The following is a 15,439-nucleotide window of genomic DNA, read 5'->3' as shown; positions in this document are numbered from 1 at the left end:
GGAAGTGGGTGGGCTGCAGGGTAAGCCTCTTGTTAGCCCACCAGCACTCCCCCCCATAACTCTAAGAATACTAAAGCAACAAGTGAAAGCACTGAATAGCTCTCTTGCTGCATCTCCAGTAACATTAGCCAAGGTAGGGTAATATTACCCAAGAAAGGGTAATATTTTTTGGAGCAGGAAGAAGGAAGAATAGAAGAAATCACACAAAAATAATGCAATAAATGTGCTATGAAGAAGAGATTGGAGTGTTGTTTTGGTGTTTGTCTGGTGGGGTTTTTTTTAAATACAGGATGAAAGCGGGAATACTTGAGAATAATTTCTATGTATGGACTTGGAAATCTAAAAATAACACTACATTTAATACCACCCCCCCCCCAAAAAAAAGACAAAAAGATAACTGACTCTAGAATAGATGGTGATGAATACATTGAATATCAAATTTTCTCTATTCTCTCTTCCCTTCTGTGCTTGCTGGCACATTTCCCCCAGCCCACCCCTTGTCATTTCCCTAAAGAGGGAGGAGAAGCAATCATTTCTGAGCAGCCTCAGAGCAGCTTTGGCAGAGCAGGACAGCCACAGCAGCTAAAGCTTTGCAGGAGAGCAGCCCTGTCAACTTGGGGCTTGTTTGCCTGAGGTGCTGGGATTTTGTCTCAATGCTACAGCGAAAAATTTCCATGTGCTGTGCTTTCCATGTGATGGTGCTTCATAAGCTTTTAGACCTCCTTTTTAGCAACTGTTTTGTTATTCTCTATTCAGCAGCAATACATCTTCTTGGCACATGCTTCTGGTCCCCAGAAGGGCCCATATAGGGACACCACCAGGAAAAACATGGGAGTCCAGGGATGCATGCAGCTCTTGAACCTCAGCCTTCCCTTCCCAAGGGCTGAAGGGAGGCTCATGACCCCTTTGCACCACTGCAGCAGCACCTTCAGCCCCTTCCTTGAGCAGCTCTCATCTTCAGCTTACAGAAAGCCAAAATCACTGACTACACACTCTGCTGCTTCTCCTTCACAATTCTAACACCTTTGGAGCTCCCTCCATAGGGCTTTTGCTCTCCAATGAAACTTTCTGGTGCAACAAGTTCTTGGGGCTATGTCTGTCAGGTTCAGTTACAACACACTTGCATCAGGGGCCAGAATGCTTCTAGATAGCTATATGATGAGAAGTGTATAAATGCATCATACAGATACTCTCTGCCCCAAAACTAAGGGCTAGATAAGGTCAAGGAGCTGAAGATCAGGGCCACAAGTTGAACCCATGGCCTATAAACAGATGCCAGTCTACGGGATGTGACTTCCTCTAGGAGAGCATGACACTGAAGCAAGACGTGTTGTGGCATGAGTGGCAGACCTGGGAACATTGCTGCATGGCTGCAACTGTGATAGCACTACATCTTGGGGGAAGCATGGCAATGGTGCAAGGGAAGACACAGCAGCAAAGCTGTCTGAAGACAAGAGAGTGCACCACACCAACAAGGAATCAACTCTTGCTGGAACAACAGGTTGTACGTGATGATTAAGCACACGGATGTGGCTGTAACTGGGAAAAGTGCCCAGTACTTCCCTGCAGCATGCCTGGTTTTAGCTGGTGCTGTCAATTCTCATGCTTTCACAACCAATACATTATTGCAGCCTTCCCACATACACATACGCCCAAATAAGAGAACTCATTGTGGGAGCCAATGTTCTGTTCATACCGACTTCATTCACACCAGAGGCCCACCAGAACAGTCATATCCAACAGTGTCTCATTTACTTTTTTTTGACAATGCCAGCATTGTCACAAGAGAAACAAAACACCACATGGAATTCAGGACAGCTGAAAAATCAGTTTTCCACTCCTTTGTACAAGAGACAGAGTCAAGCACCAACTACTGATATATCCTAGAGTAATATTCCACTTACACTGCTTACTCTCTCCTGCCACCTGTTGTACATCCATCCCAGATATTCATGTACCAAGCAGACAGTGGATCCAACCAGGACAAATGGTTTTTTTGTCAATACTGTGTACTAACAGACCTTTTAAAGCTACTTCACCAAAACCTGTGTTTGGATATTTGAATGCAACAGTGAGCAAGCTTTTTGTTACAGACCGCTCTGTCAGGAGAGTCCAGTGAACCTCATACACTATCTAGTCAGGAGGCCTTTAAGCTATACCTCTAAGGTTTGTTGGAGCTCAGTGTGCTGGCAAGGCCATGCCACAAAGAGTTGATTGAATGATCTAATGACACCTAAATGAACTTACCCCACTCCTAAACTTTTCTGTAAGTCAGTGCACCAGATGTGCCATATTACTGGACAGGTGCACACGATTTGAAGCCAATCTACATTACAGATGTTGACCAACACCAAACTATAGTCTCATCTTCCTGTCACCTGCATGGTGACACCTCTGCCCTGGCTTCTGTGTGGCATCCATACATGCACCCAAAAGCTGCATGGTACTGCAGCCAGTGTCATGAACCACAGGTAAATAGCAATAACAAACCTAGCCTTAGTCAAAAACTTCGGCCAGGATCCTCCATGCACATGCCTCAAGGAATATCAACCTGTTGTGTTAGTCTGTACTAACATCATCCCTCTGAAGAGGTCAGTATAAATAATGTGCAGGCAAGAATTCTATGTGTCCCTTGGTTTTGGGAGCTGCCTGCTAGCTATCGAAATCAAACATAGTTTTAATTGCTGGTTTTGTTTTGTCATTCAGTCAAAATGAAGAGATTGATCTCTCTCAATCTGTGGAAAAGCTAACTTTGTTTGCTCAACCTTATTGTTGCTTATCAGAGCTGTGCCAAGAGCTCAACACACACAGACTGAGAAGTAAATTTCAGAAAGTAATGAGTGAATGATGGCAAACTCATGCCAGTCTCATTCACTATCAGATTTTGCTGCAAAAGGAAATGGCTTCTGGTTGTTGGTTCAGCAGTACCAGTAACGTCAGAAATTTATTTGATTTTCACATGAATCTAATGCATCCACATTGATGCATAATAAACACAGAAGAGGTTCTCTCTATATACAGAAGAGCACCTAGACATCGCATTTTTATTTCCCCCAGTAGTTTTTCCATTAATCTCTACTTTCTCTTTCCACTTCTCCCCAGGTGTTTACATACATTATCTTGGCTTCCTTATTCATATTCTTAAAGGCATCACTAAAAGTTTATCCAATTGCATCCTCAGAACAAAAACCCAACCAACCCCCAAAAAAAACCAAACACCTGTGTTCCAGTCATACAAAGAGTTTCTCTCTTCACTTACCACTCTCCAAAGCTCCAACAGTCCTGCTTCTGCACTTGGGAATGTTTTATCTACTCATGCCTATAAAACAGCTTTTTTTGGCAGCTGTCAAAGCAGGTGTCTTTCTATCGCAAGCTAGTTCCTCCCAGCCCCACCAAGATGAGATTGCTGGATGGGTCAGTCCTCTGCAGATAACCTGGGGCCACATCAGTATCCTACTTATACCCTCTGACTGAAGCTCCTTCTGCCAACTTCAGAGCCAAATTTTCAGTTCTTACAGGCCAATCACTACCTGGGGATTAGCTCTCACCAGTCTCCCACTCAGGTGGAGCCCTTTCAACTCATTCATCACTTCTGAGGACTACACCAACACATTTAGGGGACCTCCTAAATCTTACTACAGGGTCTTAGCCCCTACAACAGTATCTACTATGCCTTCTATAAGCAATAATTTTGTATATTAGCATATCAACTTTTCTGGTCTGTGAGAAAAGGGCAGCAAAACACTCATCATGAATCCATAAGCTGGTGACAAACGGCCTCTTTTTCTGCTAGCAAAATACTGAGTCTACCCCAGTAGTGATAAAGAGAATATTAAATTGCACTTGGTGCCATTCAACTGCCATAAAATGGGAATTTATTTACCTCTGGAACTCTGCATTCTTACTTGCAGGGGAGATGCCTTCCAGTGGGAGGCCAAGGCCAGAGAATCCTACAAACTAGCAGCCGAAAAAACACATCAATTGATCTAATCCACCTGTGCATCTCACAGATTTTCACACTGCTCCTGCCTGTGCTACCCTTTGTCCATCAAAAAAAAACCTTCATCCACCAGAGCTGTCAATTCAGCTCTTCAGAGAACCACTGATTCCTCCTGGAAATCTTCAGGGGGATCACTCTGAAAAGCTAATCCTATTGCCATATCAAGTTGGTTTTGCATTTCTCTGCCCTGTTCCTTGTTAGAAAAGACTTTTGCATGAATTGTCAGCTTCTTAAAAGAAAATTCTTAACTCCTTCCACATTAAGAAGGATTTTTCATTCCTCATTCATCATTCCATATTCCTCCCTGGAGGTGATGTCACCACAGACTTTTTTTTCTACTTTATTGACTGAAGTCAGTACAGAAGGCTAGTTCTTCAGTGAAGGGTCAAGTGTTAGAGCCAAGGCTTACTTACTGAATAAAATTCCTGCTTTCATTCAAAGATCTAAACAGCAACAAAATACATCAGAAATAATGAACATGTAGGTCCTGATAAGCCAAGTTCCATGAGGATGAAGATATTCTAGAAATGAGCCAAATACCAGTTCAACCTAGATTTATGCTAGAATAAATCATAGGTAGCTCTAACATACCCTGACAGCGGATGCTTCAGAGCTAGCAAACGCAGCACAGGACTATACCCATTAATGAATCAGTTCCTCACCCATGCCATGTTGGGGTACATGAGGTACAGAGGTGGCTGTGATCACTGTGCTGGCCAACAAGAATTCACTCTACAGAATATGTTCTTCCCACGTCATATGAGGAAGACCATTTTGACATTGTTATTGATTCCAGTTGCTCACCCTCAGATACATGAGAGAACTTGGTTTTCAGCAGGTGCTGCAGAATACCCACTTTGTATACCTTTATTCACTGCCAGTCTTTGAAGGCTCTTTTGCCATTATTTCTAAGAGAAAATAACTACTAATGAATGTAATAGATTCTGGATTTGGCCAGTAACCTTTCACTTAAAAACTTAGGAGCTTTTTGCTTTGGGGTGGGTTGTTTGGTTTGTGGGGATTTTTTTTGTGTTGTTTGTTTGTTTGTTTCTGGTTTTGGTTTTTTATCTTTAATAAAAACCATGATCCTTGATATAGGGTTTTGCAGTGGTCTTTACTAGGAGATATGCTGCATAATTGGCACTACAGGAGGCAGCATTGTCTAGCACTCACAGCAGTGGGTGTCCAAAGACCCGAGTTCTGTTTCTGGCTCTCCCACTCTCTCTGCATTATATTTATCAGGTAAATGAACTTCTCTAACTTTCTCTGTGCAACAGTTGTACTTGGACTGTAGTCCTCCTTCAGCACCCTGTTAAAGTCAGGAGGATACTGAGTGAAAACCACTGCCCAAGCATTTCTAGATGTTGGCTTGGAAGGCACACTGTCAGCAGCAGCAGTAGCACTAACAGAAAAGTGCAATTGTAGAATCTGTTAATCTTCACTGAAATATCAGAAAGTCTAAAATCTCTTTTCTTTTTTTGCAATCTATTGAATATTTTTTGCAACCAGATGTTGATTTCACATTATTTTTATTTCAGAATATCTATTCTTGTTTCAGTAGAATTATTATTCTTGTATAAATAGAACCAAACTCTTAGTCTCTAGCCTATTGCTCTCTTCTGATTAGGATTGTTGCTTACATGGATTCATGCCACTGTTGACTTCCTCCCAATACAGGAAAAAAAGATTAAGCCTTGCCTTGGCAATTTAACACTTTTCTTCCCACAGCAACACAATCAGGCATAACAATGACTTTGAAAGAATGGCATTACGTCATGCTCAAATATGTGATTATAACACATTGCAGAACGGATTCTGTAAGGAAGACTTATGCCTATGATGATGAGCGAACAGAAGCTAGTACCAAGCTAATGCATTGCCAAAGATCATATCAGACAAAACCAGTAATTCAGCCACCTCTGCATCCCCTCCCATAAAATTTTAATAAACCCAGCCTTATGGGAGGAAAGAAAAGACAGGAACCTTACTGAATTATTTACAGCCTTAGTTGTGTATGGCAAAGAAGCCCCTCTTAGGTCAGCAAGTGATACTCTTCCATTGATTTACTCCTCAGAATAACTAGGTGAGAATCAAGGGGGATTTTTGGGTGTAAAAAAATGCAAAAGAAACAGGGATGCAAAGGGCAAGAGAGAGAAGACAAAGCTGATGGAGGCCAAGATGATAGTTTGTATGTATGAAAGATATTGATCAACTGCACATGCCAGCCACAGAGAGATTCAAATGAGCTGTCATAATTCCAGTGATGCAGAGGGACATGCAGGCTCAAGCTCCATCAAATATAACTTAAAGCCAGAGCAGCCAGATGAGATTTGTGAGACCATACTCTGAAAGTCCCACAGGAAATACCTGCAGTTGATTTATATTCCTGACTTCCTATTCCCTCACCAACTGTGCAATCAGATTCTGGAGGTGGGCAGGAAATAATTGAACAGCTAAACTGTGATTCACCCAGCCAATTAAGGAGTCTTGGGATGGTCCCTAAGACTAACCCTTCAGCTTCATCCAGTCTTCCTAGGCCAAAACCACATTCAGCTCTGACAACATGGGCAAAATCATTATGGCCCAGTTAATATAAGAATCCGTGGATGTAAAACTGCATTTTAGACCTTTCCAAAGTAGCAAGAAGGAGAATGTCCTGGTTGTTAATGAGGATCACATTTATTCTGCAATTCAACACACAAAAAGCATCACTGCAAACCAGTAATTAAGATAGCAACCACTGCCTAGCAGCTATCAACATGTAAAAATCACCTACACGTTTCAGCCTGCAGCTTCTGTCAGGGTCAAAGCCAGTTTGTTTGATTCAAGGTTTGTTGGCATCTATCTCATGCTGGCTGCTGTGATGTTCACTTGTGGATAGTGGCTGGCTTTGTGAGCAAATCGCAATAATCTCGTTTCCAAAATGTTCTACTTAAGTCTTTCTTCTTGCACTAAAGCAAGGAAGTGCTTCTCATTACTAACTCTGTGTGTGGCATGTAATCACCTTGAAATATTTAACTAGCTGGCTTTCATCTCACTAAAGCATGAGGTGGGGGACCAGACTGGGGTATAAAAAAACCTCAGATATCAATCATAAACCAGGCATTAAACTGGTATGTGAATCAAAAATAAGAGTCAGAGGGAAAAGACCCATTAGATCATCCTGTTTGTTTTTTCCAGTGTTCTCACCCTAAGAATGAACAAAGCATAGAATCATAGAATAGTTAGGGTTGGAAAGGACCTTAAGATCATCAAGTTCCAACCCCCCTGCCATGGGCAGGGACACCTCGCTCTAAACCATATTACCCAAGGCCTCGTCCAACCTGGCCTTGAACACTGCCAGGGATGGAGCATTCACAACCACCCTGGACAACCTATTTCAGTGCCTCACCACCCTAACAGGAAAGAATTTCCTCCTTATATCCAATCTAAACTTCCCCTGTTTAAGTTTTAACCCATTACCCCTTGTCCTACCACTACAGTCCCTAATGAAGAGTCCATTCCCAGCATCCCTATAGGCCCCAAAGCATCATTCTTGATTAGCCAAGAGACATGGAAAACCACCCATTTCTCCCCCTCTGTGTCTCTCAAGAGGGAGAGAAGGGAAACAGAGCTCTGTATACATATTAATAAAGCTATATTTTGACTGGCTGAATGACTCGAAATTATTCGAGATGGTATGTTTTACCTGTCAACATCTTCACACTGCAACAGGCAAAATCTCTAATACTTCTTTGCAAAAAATGTTATGCTGGAACGGGTTTGCTCTCAATTTTCCTCCACTTAGAAGAGCTCTGTAAATACCTTGAGACTCTTTTCACCAAGGAAATGTGCTTTCTTTTTTCTAACATAACAGTTGCAGACAACAGAAAACATCACCTAAGCCAAGGTGAATCCAATTGCCTATTCTTAAGAATACAACAAAAAAAACAAAAGCAAAAGTACCAAAACATTATGAAAGTTGCTTACTCAAGCATGCCAAGCTTAAGAAATACAAGAACGTGACCCTTCAAAAGGATCGGTTTGAAAGGTGAGAACACATGCAACCCCTCCAGCAAAGAGCAGTCAAAGCTGAGATCAGTCAGCTGACATAGAGCACCTCCTTCCTCTCACGCAAAAACTCCTTTCTACACTTACCATCACCAAAGACTTTTGGAGTAAGTCAATCATCCAACAATCTGTTTAGAAGTGGTCCCTAGACATATTTTCCTCATTTACTTGACTCAGCATGAGTTGGGTGACCACTTGAAGTCTGATTTATAGGGTGCAGACCACTGATAGGTGCTCTGAAAGTCAACGGGAGGCATGCTTTGAACATAAGAAAAGGATATTTAATGATAAGTACTGCAAAACCCAAGTCTTCATTATCTCCAACCGGACATCCAAAAAAACCCCCCACCAGTTAACTCTGATTCCCAGACCTAACCTGGAAGTTATAGCCCATCTTAAAAAGTTATTAGAAATTAATATTTTTATCTTTACATGCCATGCTTCAGTACAATCATTAAAAATGTGACAAAGCTCACGAAGTGGTTAGCTCTGTCTCTGGATCAGAAGTTGTTTATTCTGCAAGAAAGACCAGCAACAATACATTAAGCAGTGAAAAAGAAAAGTATTGAAGCCATTGAATGGAAATAACATATCCCCAACGTATGGAACAAGGCAGGGGTCCTGCGGAAAACAGAGTATGTGATTACAATAATTAAAGACTTGATAATGAATATGCTGAGAGGAGATAAATTAAGGTCAGGTATGCAGCCTGAGCAGTGTTGTCTCCTAACTTTACATGCTTGTGTTTGCAACTTGAAAAATGCCCATCCAAGTTTTTAACTTTAATCATCAAAAGGCAAAAGGAGGAATTCTAGTGTGTGGTCTCTTACTGATTCAGAAAAGTGGCAAGTGGTTCATCAGCAGAACAAGACATCCAATTCACCTCTGAGCCCCATTACAAAAGCTGGGGGAAGCACCTGCTGGCTGATGGAGCAGAGTGAGCCCTCCCCTCTGCCAGTATTCCACAGGTGTCTTAGGAGTAGATGTACAAGACAACTCCTGACTTGCGCACTTTGAAAAGGGCTTTGGAGAAGACCCTTTCCTGTTCATTCCCCACTCCACTCCAACACACACAGAGACCTTCCCCATTTCTGCACCTTACCTCCCAAACCCACTCCAACCCTTATCCCAACCTCAGTGTTTGGTACTCCATTGTCTTACCTCTCTCAACTCATTAGTAAAAATTTCACCCATTTCCAAGTCTTCATTTCCTCCCTTCCTTAATTTTGCCCATATTTGCTACTCAGCACCTCTGTCAACTCAGGACTGTGAGATCTACAGACTTCTTACTCCTTCCCCGCTCTTCTGTCCCTAAGAAGCAAAGGTAGTATAGGAAATACAAAGTAGTGCACAGCTGGGAAAGCTATTCAGTAGTGTAGGTATTAAGGTCACAGCCATATTAGCAGATCCCAAGATGAAGCCTAGCAGAAGGCAACAAAATCCCTTACAGATTTCAAAATAGGTCTTCATTTTGATGCCAAAAAACCCCAACAAACTAACCCCCCCCCAAAAAAAAACAACTCCCTCCCCAAAAAAAAGCACCCAACCATTTTTATGCCTTAGCTTGAAATAGCAGGATATGTAGAAAACCTTACAGCAGGGGGGAGGGGTGAGGATGAGAAGGTCTGTCACTACCACCTGGTCATTAGCTATGGGAACAACGAATACAATGGCAATCCACCACTAAACCTCCTCCAGGCATGAGCACCTGACGCCTGACTAATCTCCGGGCTGGCTGCCCCATCTGCCTTAACAACCAGGGCATTAAGGAATGACATCATATTGTCAGCCAAATGGCTCTGACCAGCAGGACAGTGTCATACTTCAGGGTGTACCTCCATCTATGGGTCAAGGCAGTTGATTAAAAATGAAACAGCACTTCCTTGTAGAGTATGATAGGAATGGAAAGACACCCAAGGGAGTGTGGGGGAAAGAGTGGAAGAAAGAAGCAAGAAAAGTGGGATGCTGCCTATTTGTTTCAAACACTACTTTCAGCAGTACCCAGAAAAAAAAAGGGGGGAGGGGAGGCAAAAAATCTCTTGGGTCAGCACTTAATACAAGATACAACAATGAAATATTTATTGTTGCTTATAAAAGCAGACAGGGTCAAGCCCATGAGCCTACTGGTGTTACTAATGCATTGCCAAGCTATCATCTGAGCTTCTGTGAAAATCTCAACATTGTGGTCCATGGAGTGAGAAGGTTTGGGAAGCCTGTAGAAAGTATATAGTCTTTTCCAGAGTTGCTAACTGTTGCCACTACCTTCAGTGGCTACAAAAAGAGGTTTTCCAGTCTCCCCCCACAGTAGTTTTACTAGTTTTTAAGAAGGTACCCGAGTGCTTTGTAGACCTAAATGAGGAAGCCTTAATCCCCTGAAAAGTTTGGACCATTAAGGCTGATAAAATACATTCAGCTTTCAACATATATATGCTATATGAATTAAAATATTACCACTCTCTAACATCCTGTAGAAATCCTTCATTTCCTCCAATACTTGCTCCTCTCAGAATGTGTCAGGCTATTACTTTTGACTTTACAATTCATTTTTCATGTAAATGGCTTTCAGACCACCACAAATACAGGATTACCGCAGTTCTCAACAGCACATACACGTTATCGTTCCAATTAACACAAGGCGTTACAGTTCCTCTTCTGACAATGCAGTTCCCCATGCCAATGTTCTAAATTCAGAGCCCATACCCTGTGATCCTGCAGTAGAAGTGGGGGAAGTAGGAGACAGGCAAAGGAGATCTCAGAATGCCAGACAAGGAGCACTTCCCAGACAACACCCCAAGAAATTGTAAACATTTCACAGGAAGTATCAGCTACCTATTTGTGAACTGGTTCTCTCTAAAGCAGTCTGGTGACACAGTTTCTAAGCTGTGCAGGAAGAGATCAGTTTCCATAGCAATTCCAGCCACTTTCTGCCCAGATGCAGCACTCTCCACCCTCCATGTTCCTGGACACAAAACACAGCTACTGTGGAAGACAGGCCCAGGTGGCAATGAAAAACTGGAGAAGAGCAGACAAGCAGAAATCCCTTCTTTTGTGGCCACATTTGATCCAAAATACAAATTCAGGCTTGTGATATATACAGAGGAAATTAAAATAAAAAGCTTAAAGACCCAGCTATCTACCACACACAATAGGCTCTGTGAGTCAGCAAAATAAAAGCTTTTGGACAGAAGGAAGAATTTTTCCATCTCATTTTTCACTTTAAAGCCACAATTCTTTCATCACCTGCCTTGGAGAAAATGTGGCCATGATAAAGCCCCCTTTTACCCTTTCCTTGCCAAGATAACAACAAGGAAGGCAGCAGTGACCCAAAAGCATTAGCCCTGCCAGTCTCTAGGCAGGTCTGATCCCACAGCAGGCTAACCCACAATCCTGTAATAAAAAACAAAGCTTTTCTTATTTAAATTGTTCAAGGAATAAGTACACAAATAAGTCCTATGGCAAATATGAGTATGTTCAAAGGTAAAAATGAGCAAGGAAGCATAATGTTTGAATAAAAGAAGCTAGAGACAAAAATAAAACAGCATCATGCTAGACTGGCTCTAAAAGTATGAAGACGATCCCCCTCCTCTTATCTGCATCTTAATCCCTTTTCTGCACTACTTGGCTGCCTCAAAAAAATTCTAATCTTAGCTCTCCCAGAAAGACAACAAGATGCAGACAGCTTGCTTAAGCATACTTAGAAATCCCTATCTTCAATGCATCTACAATGCTGTGGTTACCCTTTTTCACTAGAAAGTGGTTTCTTAAAGACTGCAGAATTGAAATTTAGAGCCTGGGTTGTCTACAGCCTATCGGAGAGGGAGAGGTTAGGGACTACAACAACAAAAAAAATAACCAAAAGTGACAAACGGGAATTGCTTTCTATAGTCTTCCTGATGGTATAAAGCAGCCTCAGCCCAACAGGTGTCTGCTTTGCTCCAAGAAGCAAACAAGCCAGTAGACTAAATAATCCCTGGGCTTTGAGTGCCTTACCCCTCACAGTGGCTTTAGGGAGCAGCACTCTTGGTTCCTTGAAGAAGCCAAACTGAATATAGCTCATCCAGTCATAGCCTTGGTGCTACTACAGTTTTCAAAGCAAATGCAACCTTTTACCTTCTTTGCTATAATATACCAGATAATGGCTTCCTGAAGGTTTTGGGTACAAGGATAAATAAATAAATAAATGAATAAATAAGCATCCCCATAGCTTCCTTTTTATGGTCAGCTTTCTTAAACTACAATGTACATGCAGTTAAAGAGCTTATGCCATCACCTGGAAAAGCTTCTCACCCCTCCAAACCACTGTACCATATTTTACAGCACAAACCCCTGCCATAGTCACTTTCACCATGTTTTGTGAACACAAATGTGTGGTCTACTGAAAGTGAAACTACAAGAACAGCATAAACCAGATGGAACTGAATATGTGAATAAATATAGAACTGTTCAGATTTTCTTGGATTTCTACTCAAATAATATATACCATCTCTAAAAAGCATCAGTGATGCTGCTGGATTTTTTCAGAAGCCAGAACTATGGATCAAGTTTCTGTGCACAACGCTGGGGCCAAAATGTCACAGGGTGAATGCCTAATAGTAACTCAGTCACATTATTACACTAGCATCTTCCATAGACAGTTACTCACGCTCAGAGCTGTCCGATGTAGCTTTCCTTCCCTTCTCCCTTCCCTCCCATCTCATTTAGACGCTCATTTTGTCTCATCAGAACAACTTTTATGTGCTTGTGACAGGCAAGAGCTGGCAATACCACAATCATCCTTCCCTTCATCTCTGCTTAACTGGAGATAGTTAAAAGGAAGTGATTGCTGGGAAGTGAAGTTGTATTTCCACATCTATTGCTGTCATAAGCAATGAATTTGGAGCAAAAGTTCCATCTTGAAAATGTCAAACAACGAAAAAAGATAAAATCAAAAACTATCAAGTCAGCTCCATCATTCCAAGATAAAAAGGAGAAAAGCTTTAAGGCCAGCCAATGCATCCCAAGGCAATTCCAGCCCTGTCAGCTCTTGTTGCTTCAGCAAATGTTGCAAGTTGGTGACCACTGCCTACAATTATCACTGAAGACTAAGCTCTTTCCCTGTGCCTTAAAAAATGCAGCATTTCTCTTTCTAGGTCCTCAACGGAGAGTGATGCAACACCCAGGAGCTGCTGGCAGCAGGACATACTCTACAATAAAAAGCCAGCAATAATTTCTCCTGGAAGCTGGAAACTCACCAGCAGCATGAACTGCATGAGAATACACTCACGTACAGAGTATTCTACTGAATTAAAAAATAGGGCATTGATTTTATTATTTATTTTTTTATTTAACTCAATATTAAATCACTGCATACAAATGCCTCTTCTCCACCACCACTTTCTCATGCCTCAGCAGAATTTCTAGCCAGCAGCAGAAACAGAGATGTAGGTCCTAAGAGCAAATCGATCAGTCTGCTACAAAGACAAACTGCATGTGAGAAGAGGGCTCTGAGTGGGTTGTCAGTCAAAGCCTCTGTTCTCATCTATCAGTGAGTGCCTCCGTTAGTCCGTACATGAAGAGAATGGAGAAGAAAGCCAGCACCACTTACGCAAGGCATGCCACTCATCTTGGCGGATTGTCTTGGTGATGTTGTAGGTAAGGTTCTTGGGAATGGTCGCTGAGGAGTAGTGGTACTTGATGTATGTGCACCGCTCAATTGCTCCTGTAAGGGCAAAATGCAGAAGAGAAAGCACTGTTAAATTAATGCAACATGTCCTCAGAACGGTAGACAAACAGCAAAGGCTAAGCACAAAGCAATCCCTACAATCAGTCCACTGTGACATCCAACACTATCTTTGGCCCATGACAAGCACAAGCTACCTATACGGTAAGCTCACATCCAAATGCATGATACACCAAAGTCCCTGCAGTAGCTGCCAGAGTGTCTGCTTTCACCATCAGATAGATAGATATATGGCAAATTACTCCCTCATTTTATTTCTTTTCTTTGAACCATAAGCTAGCAGCAGCCATACCAGCATTTACTGTGCAGAAAGTGTTAATGCATATCTTAGCTTATTGTGCAGTAATGTGTCTCAGTGCCCATGCTCCAGGAGGTACATAAAGCAAACATCTTTGATCTTTCCTTCGGTAACCAAAAACAGCAGAGGAAAAATAATACATATAAATAGTGAGCAAATTTCCTGATTCCCCTCCACGCACAGCCAAACAGCAAGACAAGAGAAGGATATGTGACAGACTATGGTCTCTTGAAAGTACCCAGATACTTCCATTGCAGGCTCAAAACCAGAATTTATTGGCATCCCTGAATAATGAGCCTCAGATGACATCATGAATAGCTGAAATGGACAATTCCCACACACAACACACACATACCCAGTAGGCACGATTTCATCCACATTTGATGGAAAAAAAGCACCACATGCTGCTTCTGTTTGTCTTCTGGTCACATTATTACATTATCTTTTTACAATCACTTTCCTTCTACAACAAGCACAGCTCCAGGCCCCAATCTCCTGGCACCTCTGTGTAGTTAGTATCCTTAGAGGATGGGTCTGGCATAGCCTGATGCTTTCCATGAATTGCAGCCCAGCCAGTTTTCACATGTGACCAGAAATGTGATAATGCAACCATTCTTGCATTGATGAAAACCAGCAATGTTTCCTACATCTCTTTTCCCAGCATCCTCAATTAACATTGGTTTTATTAGACCTCTCACTAAGAACTCACATTCAAAGCTAATGAAAGTGTTTTTTCCATTAATATGATGGTATTTTTGGATCAGGCCTCCAATAACTAAATAAGCATTCCTTAATGTGGTTGACCACACTCTTTGCTACTAGCTACCACTGGTCAGAGAAGCAGCTATGCTGGAAAAGCTTTTATGTATTAAAAATACATTGACAGGCACTCAATAGAATAATTAAATGAAGCAATAAATTATATGACTAAGAAAGAGTGCCATACACCAAAAGGCAGGTAGAGAACACTTACTGCCAGCCTGAACTGAAATGGCAGAGCCATCAACAGCTCCAAGGGGTTAAATATGCATTTATACCACTAGAAATACAGATTTATATCTCAGTTTGTAAAGCAGTACTTCGGATGAACTTAGATCATACACCATAAATTCACAGCAAGAGAAAGAAGAAAATCCAGGAAACAAAATTATTAGTTACATGGCAGTCTACTAGCATCTTCCAAAGTTAGTGCAATACAAACATTTGAGGTCCTCATTGTTTGTTCCTCTTAAGTATTCTTCACATTCTGCCTTTGACAGCAATTAAATTAGACAAAGCCAAATATTATAGGGGAAAAAGGCAAAATATTTACATATGTATCCGCCTGCCCTGACAGCGTGATGGGCTTCTGTGTGAGTCTGCACCATCTGGG

The 15,439-nt window shown here is 41.8% G+C and overlaps 1 protein-coding gene across 3 annotated transcripts in view; it reads right to left on the bottom strand.

Annotated features, from left to right (window-relative positions):
• Positions 1–15,439, bottom strand: part of TMEM178B (transmembrane protein 178B) — a 243,491-nt gene that overhangs the window by 166,348 nt on the left and 61,704 nt on the right. For all 3 annotated transcript variants that reach the window (XM_061371985.1, XM_061371986.1, XM_061371984.1), the window contains one exon: positions 13,635–13,748. In XM_061371985.1, the coding sequence (XP_061227969.1) occupies positions 13,635–13,748 (114 nt within the window). The remainder of the gene's footprint in view (positions 1–13,634; positions 13,749–15,439) is intronic.

This window comes from Neopsephotus bourkii, unplaced genomic scaffold, assembly GCF_033783945.1.
Source record: "Neopsephotus bourkii isolate Nb327-2 ecotype Australia unplaced genomic scaffold, CSIRO-AGI_Nbou_v1 NB_1589, whole genome shotgun sequence".
NCBI classification, from domain to species: Eukaryota; Metazoa; Chordata; class Aves; order Psittaciformes; family Psittacidae; genus Neopsephotus; species Neopsephotus bourkii.
Note: the sequence above shows the minus strand (reverse complement) of the source record. Positions and strands in the feature narration are given on the sequence as shown.